This window comes from Bison bison, unplaced genomic scaffold, assembly GCF_000754665.1.
Source record: "Bison bison bison isolate TAMUID 2011002044 unplaced genomic scaffold, Bison_UMD1.0 scf7180017864061, whole genome shotgun sequence".
NCBI lineage: Eukaryota > Metazoa > Chordata > Mammalia > Artiodactyla > Bovidae > Bison > Bison bison.
This window is the reverse complement of record NW_011494633.1, coordinates 6198153-6214201: the sequence shown is the minus strand read 5'-3', so window position 1 is coordinate 6214201 and position 16049 is coordinate 6198153. Positions and strand designations below refer to the sequence as shown.

Below are 16049 nucleotides of genomic sequence, written 5' to 3'. Positions count from 1 at the left end.
GGGACGGGCTGAGGCAGACCTGGGGGTGCCCGGGAGGGAGTGGGGTTGGGTGGTTGGCTTAAGGCCACCGGTGGGCGGAGGGTCTTCTTGGGGTGGTTCAGGCTGGAGCTGTGCCCAAGAGGCCCAGGCTCCGGGATTGGAGTGGGGGACGGCTGGCTGTGGGCCAGATGGGCAGGTGCCAGCCAGCCTCCTCTGGGCACCCAGCCTTCTCTCTCAGCCAGAAGGTGGCTCCGAGGACTGGCTGGGAGTTCATAAGCATCGCCCTCGAGAGCGAGGTCATCCCGGGGACCACGGCCTGAGAGGTGCAGCTGCCGCCCTGCCTCCAGCTGGCTGTGGTGGAGGTGCTGGAAGGGTACTTACTCCCTGCCGGAGTAACCTGTGTTTTCTTTGATTTTCTCCACAGGAAGCGAGGCATAGAAGTCGTGCAGGTGAGTACAGACCGTGCCCTCGCCGCTGTGCAGGTGGAAGGGCCTGCAGCACTTACCTTTCCTGCTCTCGGAGGAGTCTGGGTGCTTGGCCTCTCTCCACTTGCTCTTGTTTTAACTTCTCTTTCTGTGGAATTGACATGCTTGCTGCCCAGGGTGGACAGGAGTTGGGGCTGGCTGTCTGGGGGGGGTTGAGGAATTGCTGTGCTTTGTCGGTGGGGGAGCTGTGGGACCCTGGGTCAGGGTGGGGAGCGTGAGGGGGCATAGCCCCACGTCCCGGTCCTGGGTGCTGTTGTGACCCGTCTGTGCCATCCTCAGGGGAACTCCAGCCCCTGGGTATCTGCGTCAGCTGTTAGCCCTCTGGGGATGAGCCTTCTTCTACCTGGACCATTCTTGTATCATGACCCAAGTGGTGTCATCTCCATAGACCTTTCTTCTCCCCGCCCCAGGGTGCGTCTCCTCCCCCTTGTCAGTCCTTCTCTGCTCTCAGTGGCCGCATCTGATCTTCGAGATGTTCCCCTGGCCCCTGGGGCATGAACTGAGTCAGCAGAGACTCCTGACCCCCTGTGTTGCCTCACTTTGGGTTGGACTTGGATCACGAGGCCACTGGGGCTTCCCTGATGGCTCTGCGGTAAAGAACCTGCCTGCAATGCAGGATTCGCAGGAAATGCTTGTTCGATTCTTGGGTCAGGAAGATCTTCTGGAGGAGGAAATGGCAACCCACTCCAGTATTCTTGCCTGGAGAACCCCATGGACAGAGGAGCCTGGTGGGCTACAATCCCTGGCATTGTAAAGAGTTGGACATGACGGAGCACACACACATACACACACGCGAGGTGAGCTCATTAGCTGGGAAGGAAGGATAGTTGGAGAGAGAAGCTCACCTGGGGTGTGGAGCTTGCCCTGTGGGCCCCAAATGGATGACAAGCTCGGACAGCAGCAGTGATGCCAGGAGGCTGGGTCTGTCTGAGAGTGGGGAGGGGTGGGGACATGCCAGGGGTGCCTGCTGGCCAGCTCCGTTTGTCCTGGCAGTTATGACTTGTGGGGGGATGGAAGGGGGCCATTTTTCTCTGCGGGGACATGAAGATGCCCTCAGACCCTTCATGAGGGGCAGGCTGTGATGTTTGCACCAGAGGTTCTGCCTGGCACCTAACAGGTAGTTGGTGAGTCCCAAGGGTATCCTGGTTGGGCTCCCTGTCCCTGCCCAGGGTGAGTCTGCCTGTGTGTGCAGCTTGGCTGGTGGCCCTTCTTCCACCTGGGGCTGCAGAGAGGAGAACCCAGACTAGGGCTGCATCGGGGCTGATGGGAGCCTGCCCACCCGCTAGAATATCTGAGGAAGGCTTTTATACAGCCTGCTGAGAAGTTCTCAGAATCCACCTTGTTAACTTCGGCCCCCATCCCCCTCCCCACACCTGGCAGGTTCAGGGGGTGGTGCCCTCAAGCCGCTCTGTTCCTGGGACCCACGGGGTGGGTGGTGGGTGGGGTGGGGCTGGGCGCCTCTGTCTGGCCGCTGTGGTGTCTGGCTGCTGGGTTCTTCCTCCTGGCCTCCCTCTTCATAGCTTGTGGGTTGAACTTGTCACCCTGAGGCTGAGGTTTGTTTTGGAAGAGGAGGTCGTTTCTGGAAGCTTCTCAGCAGCTGTGTGTTTTTCATCCTGCCTCATCTAGGCTCTGCTGTTCCATGATCTGCGATGAACTCTTCTGTGGACCTCAGTTTCTCCATTTGTCGAAAGGGGGAGGTCCAAAGGATACTCAAAAGTAATGCTTTGAGTGCCGTTTTTGATTGATTAGTAGTGCCTGCCGGAGGATTTTAAAGTCTGTGAATGGCTGAGGACAGGGGTGGATTGGTAATGCCTGCCCGGGGTCCAGCAGCGGGCAGAGCAGGTGCAGCTGTATTCATGTCCTTCTGGAGCCTGGTGTCTCCTGCTCCAGGACACTTTGGCTTAATTTCATCTCTTAGTCATCTTTGATGGTTTCCTTGGAAGCCCCCTGATCCTTTGTAGATGCTGCTGTACTCACCACCAAAGCCTAGACCCGTAGCTGAAGCTATAGCTGGAGGTCACTGTGAAGGGCCAGGTACTTCCCGGAGGCTAACTACAGCCTCCATCAGGGTCCATGCGGAAATTTCTCTCAGGAGCCGTTTTTAGAGGCAATGAATTCATGTGCTCACAAACAGTCGCTGCTTAAAAGGTGAAGAAGTAAGCTCTGTCCCCAGTACCTGATCCCTGTTCATACCAGATCCCAGACTATAACCCAGTGCGATGCCACCTCTCCCATGGGAACGGACAGGAGGGGGGCAGGCGGAGGGAGCCCCTGGAGCTTCAGGGTGTGAGGGCCAACTCAGGGGTCAGTGTGTTTGCTTTGCATGGCTTGCCGGGAAGACCAAGACCTTTAATCCATTTAGTCTCTGGGTGGAATGGGAAACTGGAGCCATTGTTTTAGAATGTACCAGGCAGAAGAAGAGTTGTGAAATCTTTCTTGATGGGTCTGCTGTTCATTTGGGCGATGACTTGGGGAGAGGAAGTGGCGGCTGGGGACCAGCACGAAGGCAGGCTGGATGCTTTCCACGCCAGCATCTGAAAATAAAACCCACCACGACGCCTCTCTGTTCACCTCCTCCTGGCATCCCTGTGTGTTTGGAGAACTTGAAATTTCAGGATACAGAGTAAAAACTCTTTGAAGAAATTGGAAACCAAGCCACTTGGCTTTTTTTTTGTTTCCAAAATCAGCCAAGCCTCTGTGCAGCAGACCCCAGGCTGGTGGGCCCCTGGATGCTGGTGATGGATGTTTGCCAGTCACTGGGTGGCAGTGATTGAAGAGGAAGCAGCAGAGTGAGCACGCCGCAGCTGCCACTCAGCATTTCCCGTGTCAAGTGCTCTGAAGGGCACGGTCCCACTTTGTGCAGCCACCCAGTGATGTGAATGGTGTTTTCATGTCCATTTTAGAGATTAGGAAACTGAGGCTCAGAATTTTCCCCTCAAGGAACTGAATTGGTTAAGTTTGTGGAGTTGAATTTCAGTGCGGTTGATTTGTCTGTAAAGCCCATGGTTTTTGTGATAACTGGGTCTCTCCTGCATGTTTATAGATTGCTCTGCATACTACATTCTTTTATACCTGTTGTTACCTGGGCTTTGACTCCTGTTAATATTTTTTAAAAAAAAGGATGTTGGGACCTGGGTTCAGGAACCAAGAGTGTAAAATGGTGGTGAGACCTGCACTGTGGGTCCTGGTCACAGGAGTTGTTCTTCCGGCTGTTGAACAGCAGTAGTAACACTATGAGTGCTAACATTGTTGGGCAACACTGTCTACCAGGCAGTGATGCCATTTGCTAGAAGGAAGCATTTGTGTGTGACCTCTCCAAGGCGGGGCTGGGAACACACTGATGACAGTCAGCCTTGCAGACCCTCGGCCTTCTCATCTGTTCGTTCCCACAGCTGATGTCATGGCTTTTGGTTCTTCCACATTCCGGCCGACACTTCGTATCCTCTGTCTTTTCAATTTTAGACATTTCAGTTCGTGTACTTCGGTATGACCTTGTGATTTCCATTTTCATCTCCCTCAAAATTAATGACGCTCAATACTTCTTCATGTCCTTCTTGTCCATCCGTGTATATCTTCTGTGAAGTGTCTATTCAAATCTTTTGCCCACTTAAAAGTTGTTTTTTTTTTTAATTTTAGGAACTCTTTCTATATTCTAGGTACAAGTCCTTAGATGCAGAAAAAACGTTTGACAAAGTCCAGTGTCTACTCAGCATAAAATCCTAAGCAGTCTAGTGGAAGGAAACTTCCCCAGTCTGATAAAGGGCATTGTGCAAAAATTCTACAGCTCATATCACATGTAATGGTGAAAAAATAAACTTTTCTCCCTGGGTCGGGAATGGTGAAAAAACATTCCCTCCCCCCGGGTTGGGAAGATCCCCTGGAGAAGGAAATGGCGTTCTTGCCTGGAGAATTCCATGGACAGAGCAGCCTGGCAGGCTACAGTCCATGGGATCACAGAGTCGGACACAACTGAGCGACTGATGTTTTCACTACTTATATCCAATATTATATTGCAGGTCCTAACTAGTGCAGTAAGAACAAGAGGAGAAACAAATGGCATCCAGATTGGAAAAAAATAAATTGAGTTTTGATAATAAATTACTGTAATTCTTGCCATATAATTCTGAAGGAATTCAGAGAATTTGCTATGGTAAATCTCTTTCCATCTTTCTATTTATTTGACTAGGTGGTTTCAGCACTATAAAATTTGAAAAATGGAGATAGAATTGATAATAAACTCTGCTTTATTCTGGCAGTAGGTAATAGTCATCTGTGGGTTTGTGAAATAATTTAAAAGCATTACCATTCATCTCTGCTAAGATTTATTTCTAATAAAGTTTAATTTTTATGATTATTACCTATATAGATTTATATTTCTGCTGTATTGATCAATTATGTGCTAATAGTAGTTGTAATAATAATTCAATCCAGAAGAAAAATTTTGACGGTTAGAGCTTTATGGTTACATGAAATTAAAAAATTGACATTTATATACATTTTTCTTTTTTGTCTCATAGTATGGTAGACTAATCAATGAAAAAGGCCTTCAAACATGAAATACACTGAAAGTAGAAATGTCTCAGGGATGTGGATTGGAAAATTGGAGTTTGAGGAGGCAGAAGGAGCCTTGCTATCTTTCCAAGTGTTTAAGAAGCGTCCAATTCTGTAATTTTAAGATGGATGACGGTGGATCTTGAATTGCTATGGTATTTAGAATTCCACTGGGTCCATTTGAAAGAGACACAGTAACAGTTTTATTTTGAAATGTTAATATTTACAATATGTTGGAAATTACATCCTCTACAAGTATTTAAACTTACGATGAAAAATTTAGATGTCAGCTTGAAAATGTACAAATAGATACAGAGTTTTAAACATTTATTTTGGGGGGTTTGGATTGAAGGCCCATGCTTTAGAGTGTTACCCCGTTTGCTTCCCAGAACCAGGCCCTGAGGTGTATACAGCCCCAGAGAGGGGGGTCAGCAGCCCGGCTCTCAGGTCATCAGAGGCCCTGCTCCGAGGGGGGCCACTCGGACTCTGGGGTCCGGGCCTCCGCTGAGACTCAGAAAGGCCTTGGCAGTGGGCTTGTCTGCAGGCTAACTGGCCTCCCCTAACTGGGTCTATTAGGCCAAGAGATGCTTGATAATAATGAACGCCTGCCGTTACCTGCTCAGGAAGCCTGAGAAGCCCCAGGTGAGCCCCGGTCCAGCAGGGCTGGGAGGACTGGGAGTCCTGCCCTGTGATCAGTGCTGGGACTCAGCTAGAGCACAGGTGGGAGAGTAGGACAAGAGGCCGGCCACCCCCGTGTCCTCAGGGGGTGCCTGTCGTGATGGTGATGGTCGCAGGTCCCTGTTTGCCTCAGTTTCCCCCCTGCACTGTTGTAATGAGGGCGCTGGATACACAGACCCCGTTGACTCCTCCATTTCAGGTGTTGACAGGTGGCCTCACTGAACCAATGAGCGTGAAGTGAAGTGAAAGTCGTTCAGTCGTGTCCAGCTCTTTGCGACCCCTCAGACTGTACAGTCCATGGATTTCTCCAGGCCAGAATACTGGAGTAGGTAGTCTTTCCCTTCTCCCGGGGATCTTCCCAGCCCAGGGATTGAACCCAGGTCTCCTGCATTACAGGCGAATTCTTTACCCGCTGAGCCACAGGGGAAGCCCCAGCGAGCGTGAGGGTCCCTCATAGCCGGCAAATGCTGGTTGGGAAGACTGCCCCTCTCCCCCGCCCCTCGCAACAGGATTCAGCAAACCTTTCCCTGCTGGGTCACAGGCTGTGGGTGCTGGGGACTCGCATGGGCCCAGGCCACATCCCTTCAGCTCTCTGAAGCCTACCGTTGGCATTCAGAGCCAAAGAGGGTAGGGATCGTGGGCACAGACTGTAGGCACAGGCATGGAGGAGGGTCCTTCCCACACTTTTGTAAATCAGGAAGGCTTCCTGGAGGAAGGCAGGGTGAGCCTGGCTAGTGGCGATGAGCCTCATCCACCTGACAGAGCCTGGCTGAGAGGTAGGGTTAAGCCCACAACCCCTTCTGCTCCCGGAACATCTAGGTATTGAGTGACCTAGGGCTGAGCACAGCACGTCGTCATGGCCTTTCCACTCAGTGAACGTTTGTTGGGAGAAAACATGCCGCGACACTTGAGTCATCTGTGGCCTGGGGCTGAAACGTCAGCCTTGCAAGATGCTCTTCCAGGGAACATTTTTCACTCTGACCTGATCCATGGGGAAGGCTTGGGAGGGAAGCTGGTGAGTTTTCCGTCCCTGGACCCCATCTCCCTTTTCAAGGGCAACCCTGAATTTAGTGGAAGAAGTTGTGGTGGGAATATTGTGCCTATGTGGTCCCACCCACCTTCAGCCCCAGCATCCTCAGGAAAATGTATTTTGCATCCCACCGTCTGCCCCGCCAGGTTCCAGGATCTGTCTTTCACCAGTTATTTTCAAAGTGCAGGGGGGAGCAGGAGATGGCTGTTAGCAGGAGAGGGGTTGGAGTCTTATTTTAAAATGCAAATAAGCAAGCTGTAAGTGTGAGAAGGACAGTTGCTGATTCTAGATTCATGGTCCTCCTTCCAAATTCCTTGAGAATTCAGATATTACAAAACCCCCCGTCTCTGGAGCAGCCGCTCCTTCTCAAGCAGGTTGAGGAAGTAAATATGTTTTCCCAGCTTGCAGGAGTGAAGGGCGGGTGGCAGGTTCTTCCTGGAGGTTTCTCCAGAGTTGTTGCTGCTTGAGATGTTGGAGCTCTTTGTGTGTCCTTTCCCTTTTTCTGCACAAACCATTCTGGGCAGGAGGTTGGGCGGCAGAAGAAGCAGCAGAAAGGAAAGACTAAGAAAGAGAGATGGATGCCAAGGTCAGGCCATGTGCCCAGGGCACATGGAGGACTGGGTGCTGGGCATCTGGAGTCAAAGGGGTACCGTGACAGTGGTCCCAAGCTCACGGGCAAGCCTGGAGGGTGGGAGGACTTGTCTGTGCCTTCATGGGGGTCTGTGAGGACACAGGGGGCAGTGGGCATGGAAAGAGGGGTGTGGGCAGGGGCTGGGGAAGCCCTAATGGGGAAGTTGAGGCTTCTGGATACAGGATAAACCAGGCGCAGGTGTGGATGGGGAGGTGAAGTATTTGAATGTCATTCCGGGCAGGAAGCACAGCCTGTACAAGGAGCCTGGGGCTGGGAGAGGGGGTCGTTTGTCTGCCGGTGGAGTGGTTTGAAAGCACCGAGGCCTTGGCCACAAAGGAGTTGGCAAGCAGTTAGGTCAGAGAGGGTTGGTAGAGCCAGAGGAGGGCCAGGTGAGCTGTTGGTGGGCCGCTGGGTCAGGGAGCATCAAAGGGCTTCTCCGTGGGAGAGGTGATGGGGGAGGGTCCCGCTGGGAGGACACATGGTGGAGGGGGGCGATTAGACATGGCCAGACTGGAGGGGGAAGAGCTGGATCTTCTGGTCAGAGGCTGGGGCCAGGGCTTATCGAGGGTGCTGGGTCCAGCCAGAACAGACGCAGTAGTGGATGGCAGGGAAGACAGATGGCAGGGTGTGGTGCCTGGGTGTGTATGTGGGGGGGTGCCAGAGAGTGAGGGGGTCAGTCCTTAGACTTGGGGGGGGGTGTGGGCGGTGCAAGAGGTGGAGCCGTGGGGAGGGGTTGCTGGTTCAGACAGTTGAGCTCAATGCCGGCTGCTCAGGTCAGCAGCCCCTCTCCCATGGAGAGCTGGGAGGGGTCACATGGCTGGGAGAGTGGTGCGCTTGCCTCCAAGGATTAGAGTTGCGGAATTCTCCATTCAGCTTTAAAAAAAAAAAAAAAGTATGTTATTTAGTTAATAGTTTCACATGATTTATGATTCACATGATTCAAAAATTGTTTTAAAAAGCATGGAGTTAAAGGTGTCCAGTGATTAATCCCTAGCTGGGTTTCCTTCGCCACCCACACTCTCTCCAGGGTGGCCCAGCTGGCTGACCTTGGCACCTCCTGGTTTTATTTCCAGGTAATTGGGGCCCAGGTAGGGTTGGACACCTGTGAACATCCTTCCTTCCACCTGCTCCCTCTGCTGGATCCTCTGGAACCCCGTGTAAGGGGCGTGGGGAATATCAGTTGCCTTCGTGTTTCTTGGAGTCACCCAACTGGCCAGCTCCTCATGGGCAGGGACTTCCTGAAGGCCACCTGAGTATGACCCCAACCTCTGACAGCAGACCCCAGTACCTCTGGGGAGAGTGGCCATGGGACTGGGAAGTTGGTTCCACACGGGATGTTTCCACATGGCCAATAAGGCCATTGTTGGGATATACGTGGTGCCAGAGAAGACCCTTGAGAGTCCCTTGGACGGCAAGGAGATCAAACCAGTCAGTCCTAAAGGAAATCAACCCTGAATATTCATTGGAAGGACTGACGATGAAGCTGAAGCTCCAGTACTTTGGCCACCTGATGCGAAGAGCCAACTCATTGGAAAAGACCCCAATGCTGGGAAAGATTGAAGGCGGGAGAAGGGAATGCAGAGGATGAAATGGTTGGATGGCATCACCAACTCAATGGACACGAGTTTGAGTAAACTTCAGGAGTTGGTGAGGGACAGGGAGGCCTGGCGTGCTACAGTCCATGGGGTTGCAGAGTTGGACATGACCTAGCAACTGAACAGACTGCAATTGTTCTTGGCTGAGCGCAGTCTCCCGTGGAGCCAAGAGGTCTGGGTCTGAGTTGCCATTGTGTTTTCTGATTGTGTGTGATCTCAATTTCCTCATCTTTGGAATGGGATGACCCTTAGCACACAGGACCTAAGATGCCTAATAGAAGCTCAAGGATTATGGGCTTATTTTCCCTTATCCTTGAGGGAACGGTGTGGTTTGGGTGTCTGTGTGGTGGGGAGGAGGCTACAGGTTAAGCTGTGCTGCTTAGAAAAATATGTTGTCTTGTTCAAAAGCGTGGGATTTTTGTCCCCTCGCCTAAGTTAACACTTTTGGGTTTTTAACTGTTGTGGATTTTTAACTTAATTCCTTTTTAAAAGATAGATTTTGTTGTTAAAAATTTGAGACACAGATATTTGTATCATTTTCAAAACACTGAAAATTATTTTTATTCTCATTTTACTTAACATACATTTAACGAACGGAGTTACACACATTTATCTGTAAGCATGATTATCAAAAGTGTTTCTTTTTTAATATATAATCATGATACACGGGGCTGGGGAAGCATGTGTTGGGGTCTGAGCGTGTCAGATGTTTTTAGTAGCCATGAGACAGAGACCACATTTTGGAGGGCAGCGTGGGAAAATGTTCACAAGTCGATGTAAGTGCTGTCAACGTCTGCTGAATGGTTTCAGTTCTGCCAGTTTTATTTTTATTCTTGAGCTTTTCAGGCTTGCTGTTACAAATAGAAACCATCTCCGGCATCAGAGCAGTCCTGTGTGGCTTCAGAGGGCTGTGAACCTCAGTTCTGGGGTGTTCTTTCCTGGCCTTTGACTTGCTGAGTCAACTTGCGTAAATCCTTTAAATAGAAAGCACTCCAGTCAGGGAAGCTGGGCTCTGGGGGAGCCAGCCCCTCCACACTGCTCCACAAGTTGGGGTTCCGTCTCCTGGTCCCTCTGCCGTTGGCTGGCTTTCTGATTTCTCTGGCCACTTTGGGGATGTAACAAGCACATAAAAGCAAAGAGACGCAAGGAGGAACATGGGGAAATAGGAAGGGGTTAAAAGGGTTAGAGAGAGCCAGAAGCTAAGATTCCACTTTGAAAGTAGCCACCTGTTTCAAGGTTGTTCTGGAGTGAAGTTGTCTATAGTGTTACTCAAAAGTGTGATCCACCAGCCATGGGCCATTGCCTGGGATTGGGTTAGAGTGCCAGCCTGGAGCTGCTGAACCCGAATCTGCATCCCTCATTGAGCAGAATGCACATTACAGTTGCAGAAGCTCCAGTGCAAACAAGTGGCTCCCATTTGAGTTGGGGAGGAGGTGCCTCCTGGGGCTGAGGCTCTGTGAGATGGTGAATTGACATGAAGATCCGAGGCGCACAACTGGCTGTGGGGAAGCAGGAGTGGAGACGGGCGTTGTCTTCTGCTCAGTTTCACAGACCACAGAGCATCCTTGCATCTAAGAAGCTGGCATCTCCCTCTCCAGCTCCCTCCCCAATCTCATGTTTCTGTTTATGGGGTTAGACCCATTCCCTGCTCCCCCAGGGGACCTCCTTCCCCCAAGCTGGAGCTGCCTGTGGACCTGTCATTCTGGGCCAGACCCTGCCATCTCTGAGAAGGGCAGCACCGGGCCCCGTGTGTGCTCTGGGTTTGCTGAACTGAGCTGAGAACTTGCTATTTGGGAAACTCATGTGACCCAGCAGAGTAGGGAGGGGAGTATAGGGCATCTCTGTGTACCTGTCGCTCAGCTTGGTGTCCATGACCTCCTGGCTAGTATCACTTCCAGGACACCTTGTTCCCACTGGATGGTCTGAAGCCAGTCTCATCATTCTGTCAACTCATCTGTGAATGTGTCTCTGCAAAGTAAGGACCAGCCCTTATTCTTAACCTCTGGGCGGGCCGTTCAGGGGTGGGTTGGGGTGCTGCCAGGTGGTGGGTCTGGTCCCTGCACTGTGGCAGTTCCCTGGCCTCTGGGAGGCGAGTGGAGGCAGCGCTGTCTTCCTTCTGACCTCCGGGCCGAGGTTGCCTGTTGGAAATCTAAGATGTGGGTTTTCCCTGGTGGTCCAGTGGTGAAGATTTTGCCTTCTAATGCAGGGGGTGCGGGTTCAGTCCTTGTTTGGGGAGCTTAGATTCCACATGCCTCGTGGCCCCCAAAAAACAAAACATAAAACAGAAGTAGTATTTTAACACATTCAATAAAGACTTTAAAAATGGTCCACATCAAAAAAAAAAAAAAAAATCTTAAAGTCTTGGATGTGTATGAATTGATTGGGTCCCAGGAATTGTTCAAATTGGTGCCTCCCTAGGAGTGTTCATTATAGGGAGTGAGAAAGTGAAAAGAAAGTGAAAGTCGCTCAGTCATGTCCAGTTCTTTGCAACCCTACGGGGACTATAGCCCGCCAGGCTTCTCTGTCCATGGAATTTCCCAGGCAAGAATACTGGAGTGGATTGCCATTTCCTTCTCCAGGGCATTTTCCCAAACCAGGGATTGAACCCATGCGTTGCAGGCGGATTCTTTACTGTCTGAGCCACCAGGGTGGGGGAGTTGTTCAAAGCAATGTGGACACAGCGTCACTGCGTTCTGGGAAGTTCTCTCAGCGCTTATGTACGTTAACTAATTTAATCCCTACAACAATCCAGAGAAGGACTATTATTAGCACTATTATTAGCTTTATTTGATGGATAAACTTTTTTTTTTTTTGGTTTGTGTTCTGTTTTTGGCTGTGCCTTGCAGCTTGCAGGATCTTAGTTGCATAACCAGGGATTGAACCCGGGCCATGGCAGTGAAAGCACAGAATCCTAACCACTGGACCACCAGGAAATTCCCAACGGATCAACTTTTATTCTCCATGCTTTACAGCCGAGGAAACCGAGTCCAGGAGAGCTTGCCCAGCCTTGCAGCTGGCACAAGGCAGAGCTGAGCCAGCTTGCTGGCGCTCTGGTCCTTCTCTTAACCTCCACACCCCACTGCTGGTTGTGCGTCTTTTCTGAAACCAGTGCTTCCTGGCAGCTCCTTTGCCCCAGTGTCTTGTTCTCTTCTGCTCTGATGCGTCTGATGCCCACGTGCTCTTTCTCAGACAAGTCCCATCTCGTCACAGCATGGCTGCAGTGCCCAGGCTACAGGGGAAGACCCTTCCTTGGAGGGGTCCATGAAGCCCTTGGCGGTTGGTTCCTACTCCAGGACTCCAACCCGGGCCACACCCTCAGGTACACCCCAGTGCACCCTGTGCAGACCCTTAGCCTGCTCCTCCGTGTATCCTGTCCCGGCCTGCCTTACCCCTCCTCCTGTTCAGTCTCTTGCAGACACTCCTTCATCTGTGTGACCAAGCTCACAGCTACTGGCTCCTCAAAGCCTTCATGGACCACCCCCCAGGCCTAGAGAGCCTCTCCCTTATCTCTGCCCACCTCCGCCCTGTGGTCCCAACCTCGTAGGCACAGAAGCTCCCATTTCATGGCGTAATTACATATCTGGCAGCTTTTCCTTTTCTCCAGAGATTCCTTAATGCCGTGGACCATGTCTTCTGGGGGCTGTGCCAGCCTGGCACGCAGTCTGGCTTGCAGACACTACTTATCAAGGAATCTTTGAAAGCCAGTGGAAAATAATTCAGTAACATAGAAATACGTGAAATAGAAAAATTCCCTATTGTCTTATTCTCCAGAAATAAGCACTGCTAACTATTCCATTTTTTTTCTCCCTATATATGCCTGTACTAACTTGTTATTGTTCAGTCTTCAAATCGCGTCTGACTCTCTGCGACCCAGTGGACAGCAGCATTCCAGGCCTCCCCGTCTCCTAGTATCTCCCGGAGTTTGCCCCCCTCCTTTTTTTCTCTTTTCATTCCCTAACGCCTAAGTAAAAATCTTTTAATGCATTTGAAGTTGGGATGTGAACATTTAATGTGCCTTTGAGTGGAGGAAGTAGTGTGATAACGTATTTGTACGCTGTGGAGGGCTCTTCACCTGGGCTTGATGGTGTGTGAAGGCTGAGGCTAGCTGAGAAGGCTTGTTTGTTTTTTTTTTTCTTTTTCCAGTAACTGGCTGCTGTATCACAGGGTACCACTTTGAAAGGTCAGAAAGTATACGTAAACCAGAGAATTCCCCCTTACACTCATGAAGCACTAATTTGTTTTTACTTGTTTGCCATTTTAACTATTCCCAGAAAGAGAAAGCTGGGGCTGTTCTCTTTACTTTCGTAGCCTAGGGATGTTCCTGCCTTTTAGTGCTCTGTCTGCTTCACACTCTGTCTCTTTCCCTGAAGGACAGGTTAGTAAGACCGGATTAAATCAAGGCTGAGGAATGGAGGAGGATTAATGCTAACGGTCAAGCCCGCTGCTGTGAGGGTACACCGGGGCGGTTCTGAGGTTCCTGGTAGTGAGAGCAGGCAAGGAAGTGAGATTGGCAGCCAAGGAGGAGGAGAGCTCTGAGTCCCTGGAGGGGAGTAGAAAGCCATGCAGAGGACTGACCCTTCCTTCCTAAAATGTTGAAGAACCTCGTCAGTGTCACAAATAGGAAATTTTTCTCTTGCCCTGGACAGAAAGGGGAATTAAAGAAAAGCAGAAGTTTGGTGTCCTGAGTACATGCTCCATGAGTCCCTGGCACAGGGTCATTGTCCTTTTTGGGGGGCTCTCCTGGACCCCACTCTCCACTCCCTCTGCCTGGCCAGTGCCCATTCTCCAGCACCCTGTCCACCTGCAGCTTCATTCTGGAGCCATCAGGATTGGCATTCAGCTGCCAGTAGCAGGTTGAAAATAACAGTGGCTTAAAATGTATTTATTTCAATCTTTTTGGCACCAGGGACCGGTTTCGTGGAAGACAGTTTTTCCACAGACTTGGGGGGAGGGGGGGTGCGGATGGTTTGGGGGTGATTCAAGCACATTCTATTTATGGCACAGTCTGTTTCTAATCTGATGCTGCTGCTGATCTGTCAGGAAGTACTGGGCCATGGCCCAGAGGTTGGGGACCCTGGGCTAAAGTGAAATACTGGATACAATCCTATGGAAAAATCCTAACAAACTCTTTTGGCCAACTCAATACCATGTTTATTTCTCTCCGTGTCACAGAAGCTGGATATAGGCACCTAGGGCTGGTGTGGGGGCTCCATAAAGTTGCCCAGAACCCCTTTCCCTTTGTGCCACACCATCCTCTGCTCTGACTTTTAGGCTCCAGATCACCTCCTTGCTGAAAATGGCTGCTGGGGCTTCTGCCATTTCGTTTACATTCCAGGCTGTAGGAAAGTGGTCAGGGAGGAGGGCACCCCGCCTCGTACCTGAGTCTGTTTTCCCTCGGTGACCTCCACAGAAGTCCCACGTTACACTGCTGCCTATATCGCCTGGGTCAGAAGTGTTCTAACAGGCACTCGATCCTGGCGGCCTTCTTGCTGGGCATGCTGTCACCTCGCATGAACTCGGAGAAGAGATTGGGCCTGGATGTTGGGCTGCAGCTAGCTCTGCCAGCACGCTCAGGCTCTGGAATTAGTTACCCTCAAACTGGACAAGTTACCCTCAAAGAGACATTGACAAAAAGGCAGTACAGTAAGTCCCCTACATACAAATGAGTTCTATTCCAAGAGAGTCCGACACAGTTAACCTAGGTACCCAACTAACATAATCGGCTGTATAGTACTGTACTGGAACAGGATGATAATTCTTTTTGCACAAATAATACATAAAAAAAACAAAAGTAAAGACAACATTGTTAATCTTACAGTACACTAGTACAGTACAACAGTTGGCATAGAGGGGCTGGCATCGAGTGAACAGGCAAGAAGAGGTACTGGCGGGAGGAGGCAGAGGAGATGGGAGATGGTGGAGCTGAAGGATCGTCAACAATAGGAGCTGAGGGCCAGCTGCGTTTCACTCAGGTCTGATGTTGATGGAATGCATGCTTGTATCTCTGAGAGTTCACAACTTGAAGGTTCATACGTAGGGGACTTACTGTAGTACGGGAGCCAGCCTCAGGGAGTTGTGAGACTGAGCTAGTGCCGCCAGGGAACACCGCAGAGCCTGGTACGCAGCCATCCTTGGAAGCAGCTGTTTGGTGTTATTTACTAGCACTCTCATCCTCATCGTCCTTGGGGCCCGTGGAAATTAATACAAGTCTGAATGTTGTGCAGGTGAGCGACTGGGTTGGTAGATGAGCCAAAATAGAAGGATCTCTCTTGTTTGATTTGTTATCACAAGTAAAGAAAGAGACAAGAAGCTAGAAATATCTACAGTGTAAGTTCCATTCATCTGGTTTGCTTAGAACAGGGCTCACAGAGATATTTTTCCTGCTGGGGTCCTGTGGGGTCTCTGCTCGGGGTGCCATCCTGGACATGGCAGCCCAAGGTATCTCCTTGGTGCTGGGATGGGGTGTCCTCTGAGGTTGGAGCTGAGTTTGCCCTGGCTAGGGGCAGGCTGACTTACTTCCTTTCTCTAGATCTCCTTGCATTTAGCTGTCATCGGGTGAAGGCATCACCTCTGAGGCGTGCTAACTCCTGACCGCCCCCCCGCCCCCAGATTCCCCAACCCTGCGTGCTAGCTGGGGGAAGCCCCAGGAGGCACGCATACCGCTGAGATTTCATGGCTGTCCCAAAGTTTGTCAACCCAGAGCTACAGCTTGGCTCCCTTTCAGCCACCCCAACCTCGAGAAGGCCCCTGGGAACCCCTGTGGTCCCTGCGCCTCTCTCCCAAGGTCTCTGATGGTCCTGTATGAGTGACAGGCAGGGGCCACCCTTCCAGGGACCCAGTGGGTCTGGCTTCCCTGTCCCCCTTCCCCGCAGGCCGGTTTTCCAGACCGACGAGCCGCCCGAGTCTTGTTCTCTTTGAATGTTCTCAAGTGCCCTCAGAGCATACCCTATAAGGAGATTCCAGCTCACACTGTGGCCCAGGAACTTGGCGTGGAGCAGGGCTCGCTCACCACTTCCACAGAAGCCCCTTGGGAGGTGCTCCGTGGTCCAGTGGGAGTGGGAGGGTGGTGGCCTTCATCAGGTGTCCCGGGGGGATCGTTT

The 16049-nt window shown here is 51.1% G+C and overlaps 1 protein-coding gene across 1 annotated transcript in view; it reads left to right on the top strand.

Annotated features, from left to right (window-relative positions):
• ITPK1 (inositol-tetrakisphosphate 1-kinase) overlaps positions 1-16049 on the top strand; it is a gene marked incomplete at its 5' end in the record, with an annotated part of 161923 nt that overhangs the window by 37797 nt on the left and 108077 nt on the right. The window contains one exon of the mRNA XM_010836263.1: positions 404-428. Coding sequence (XP_010834565.1) covers positions 404-428 — 25 coding nt within the window. The remainder of the gene's footprint in view (positions 1-403; positions 429-16049) is intronic.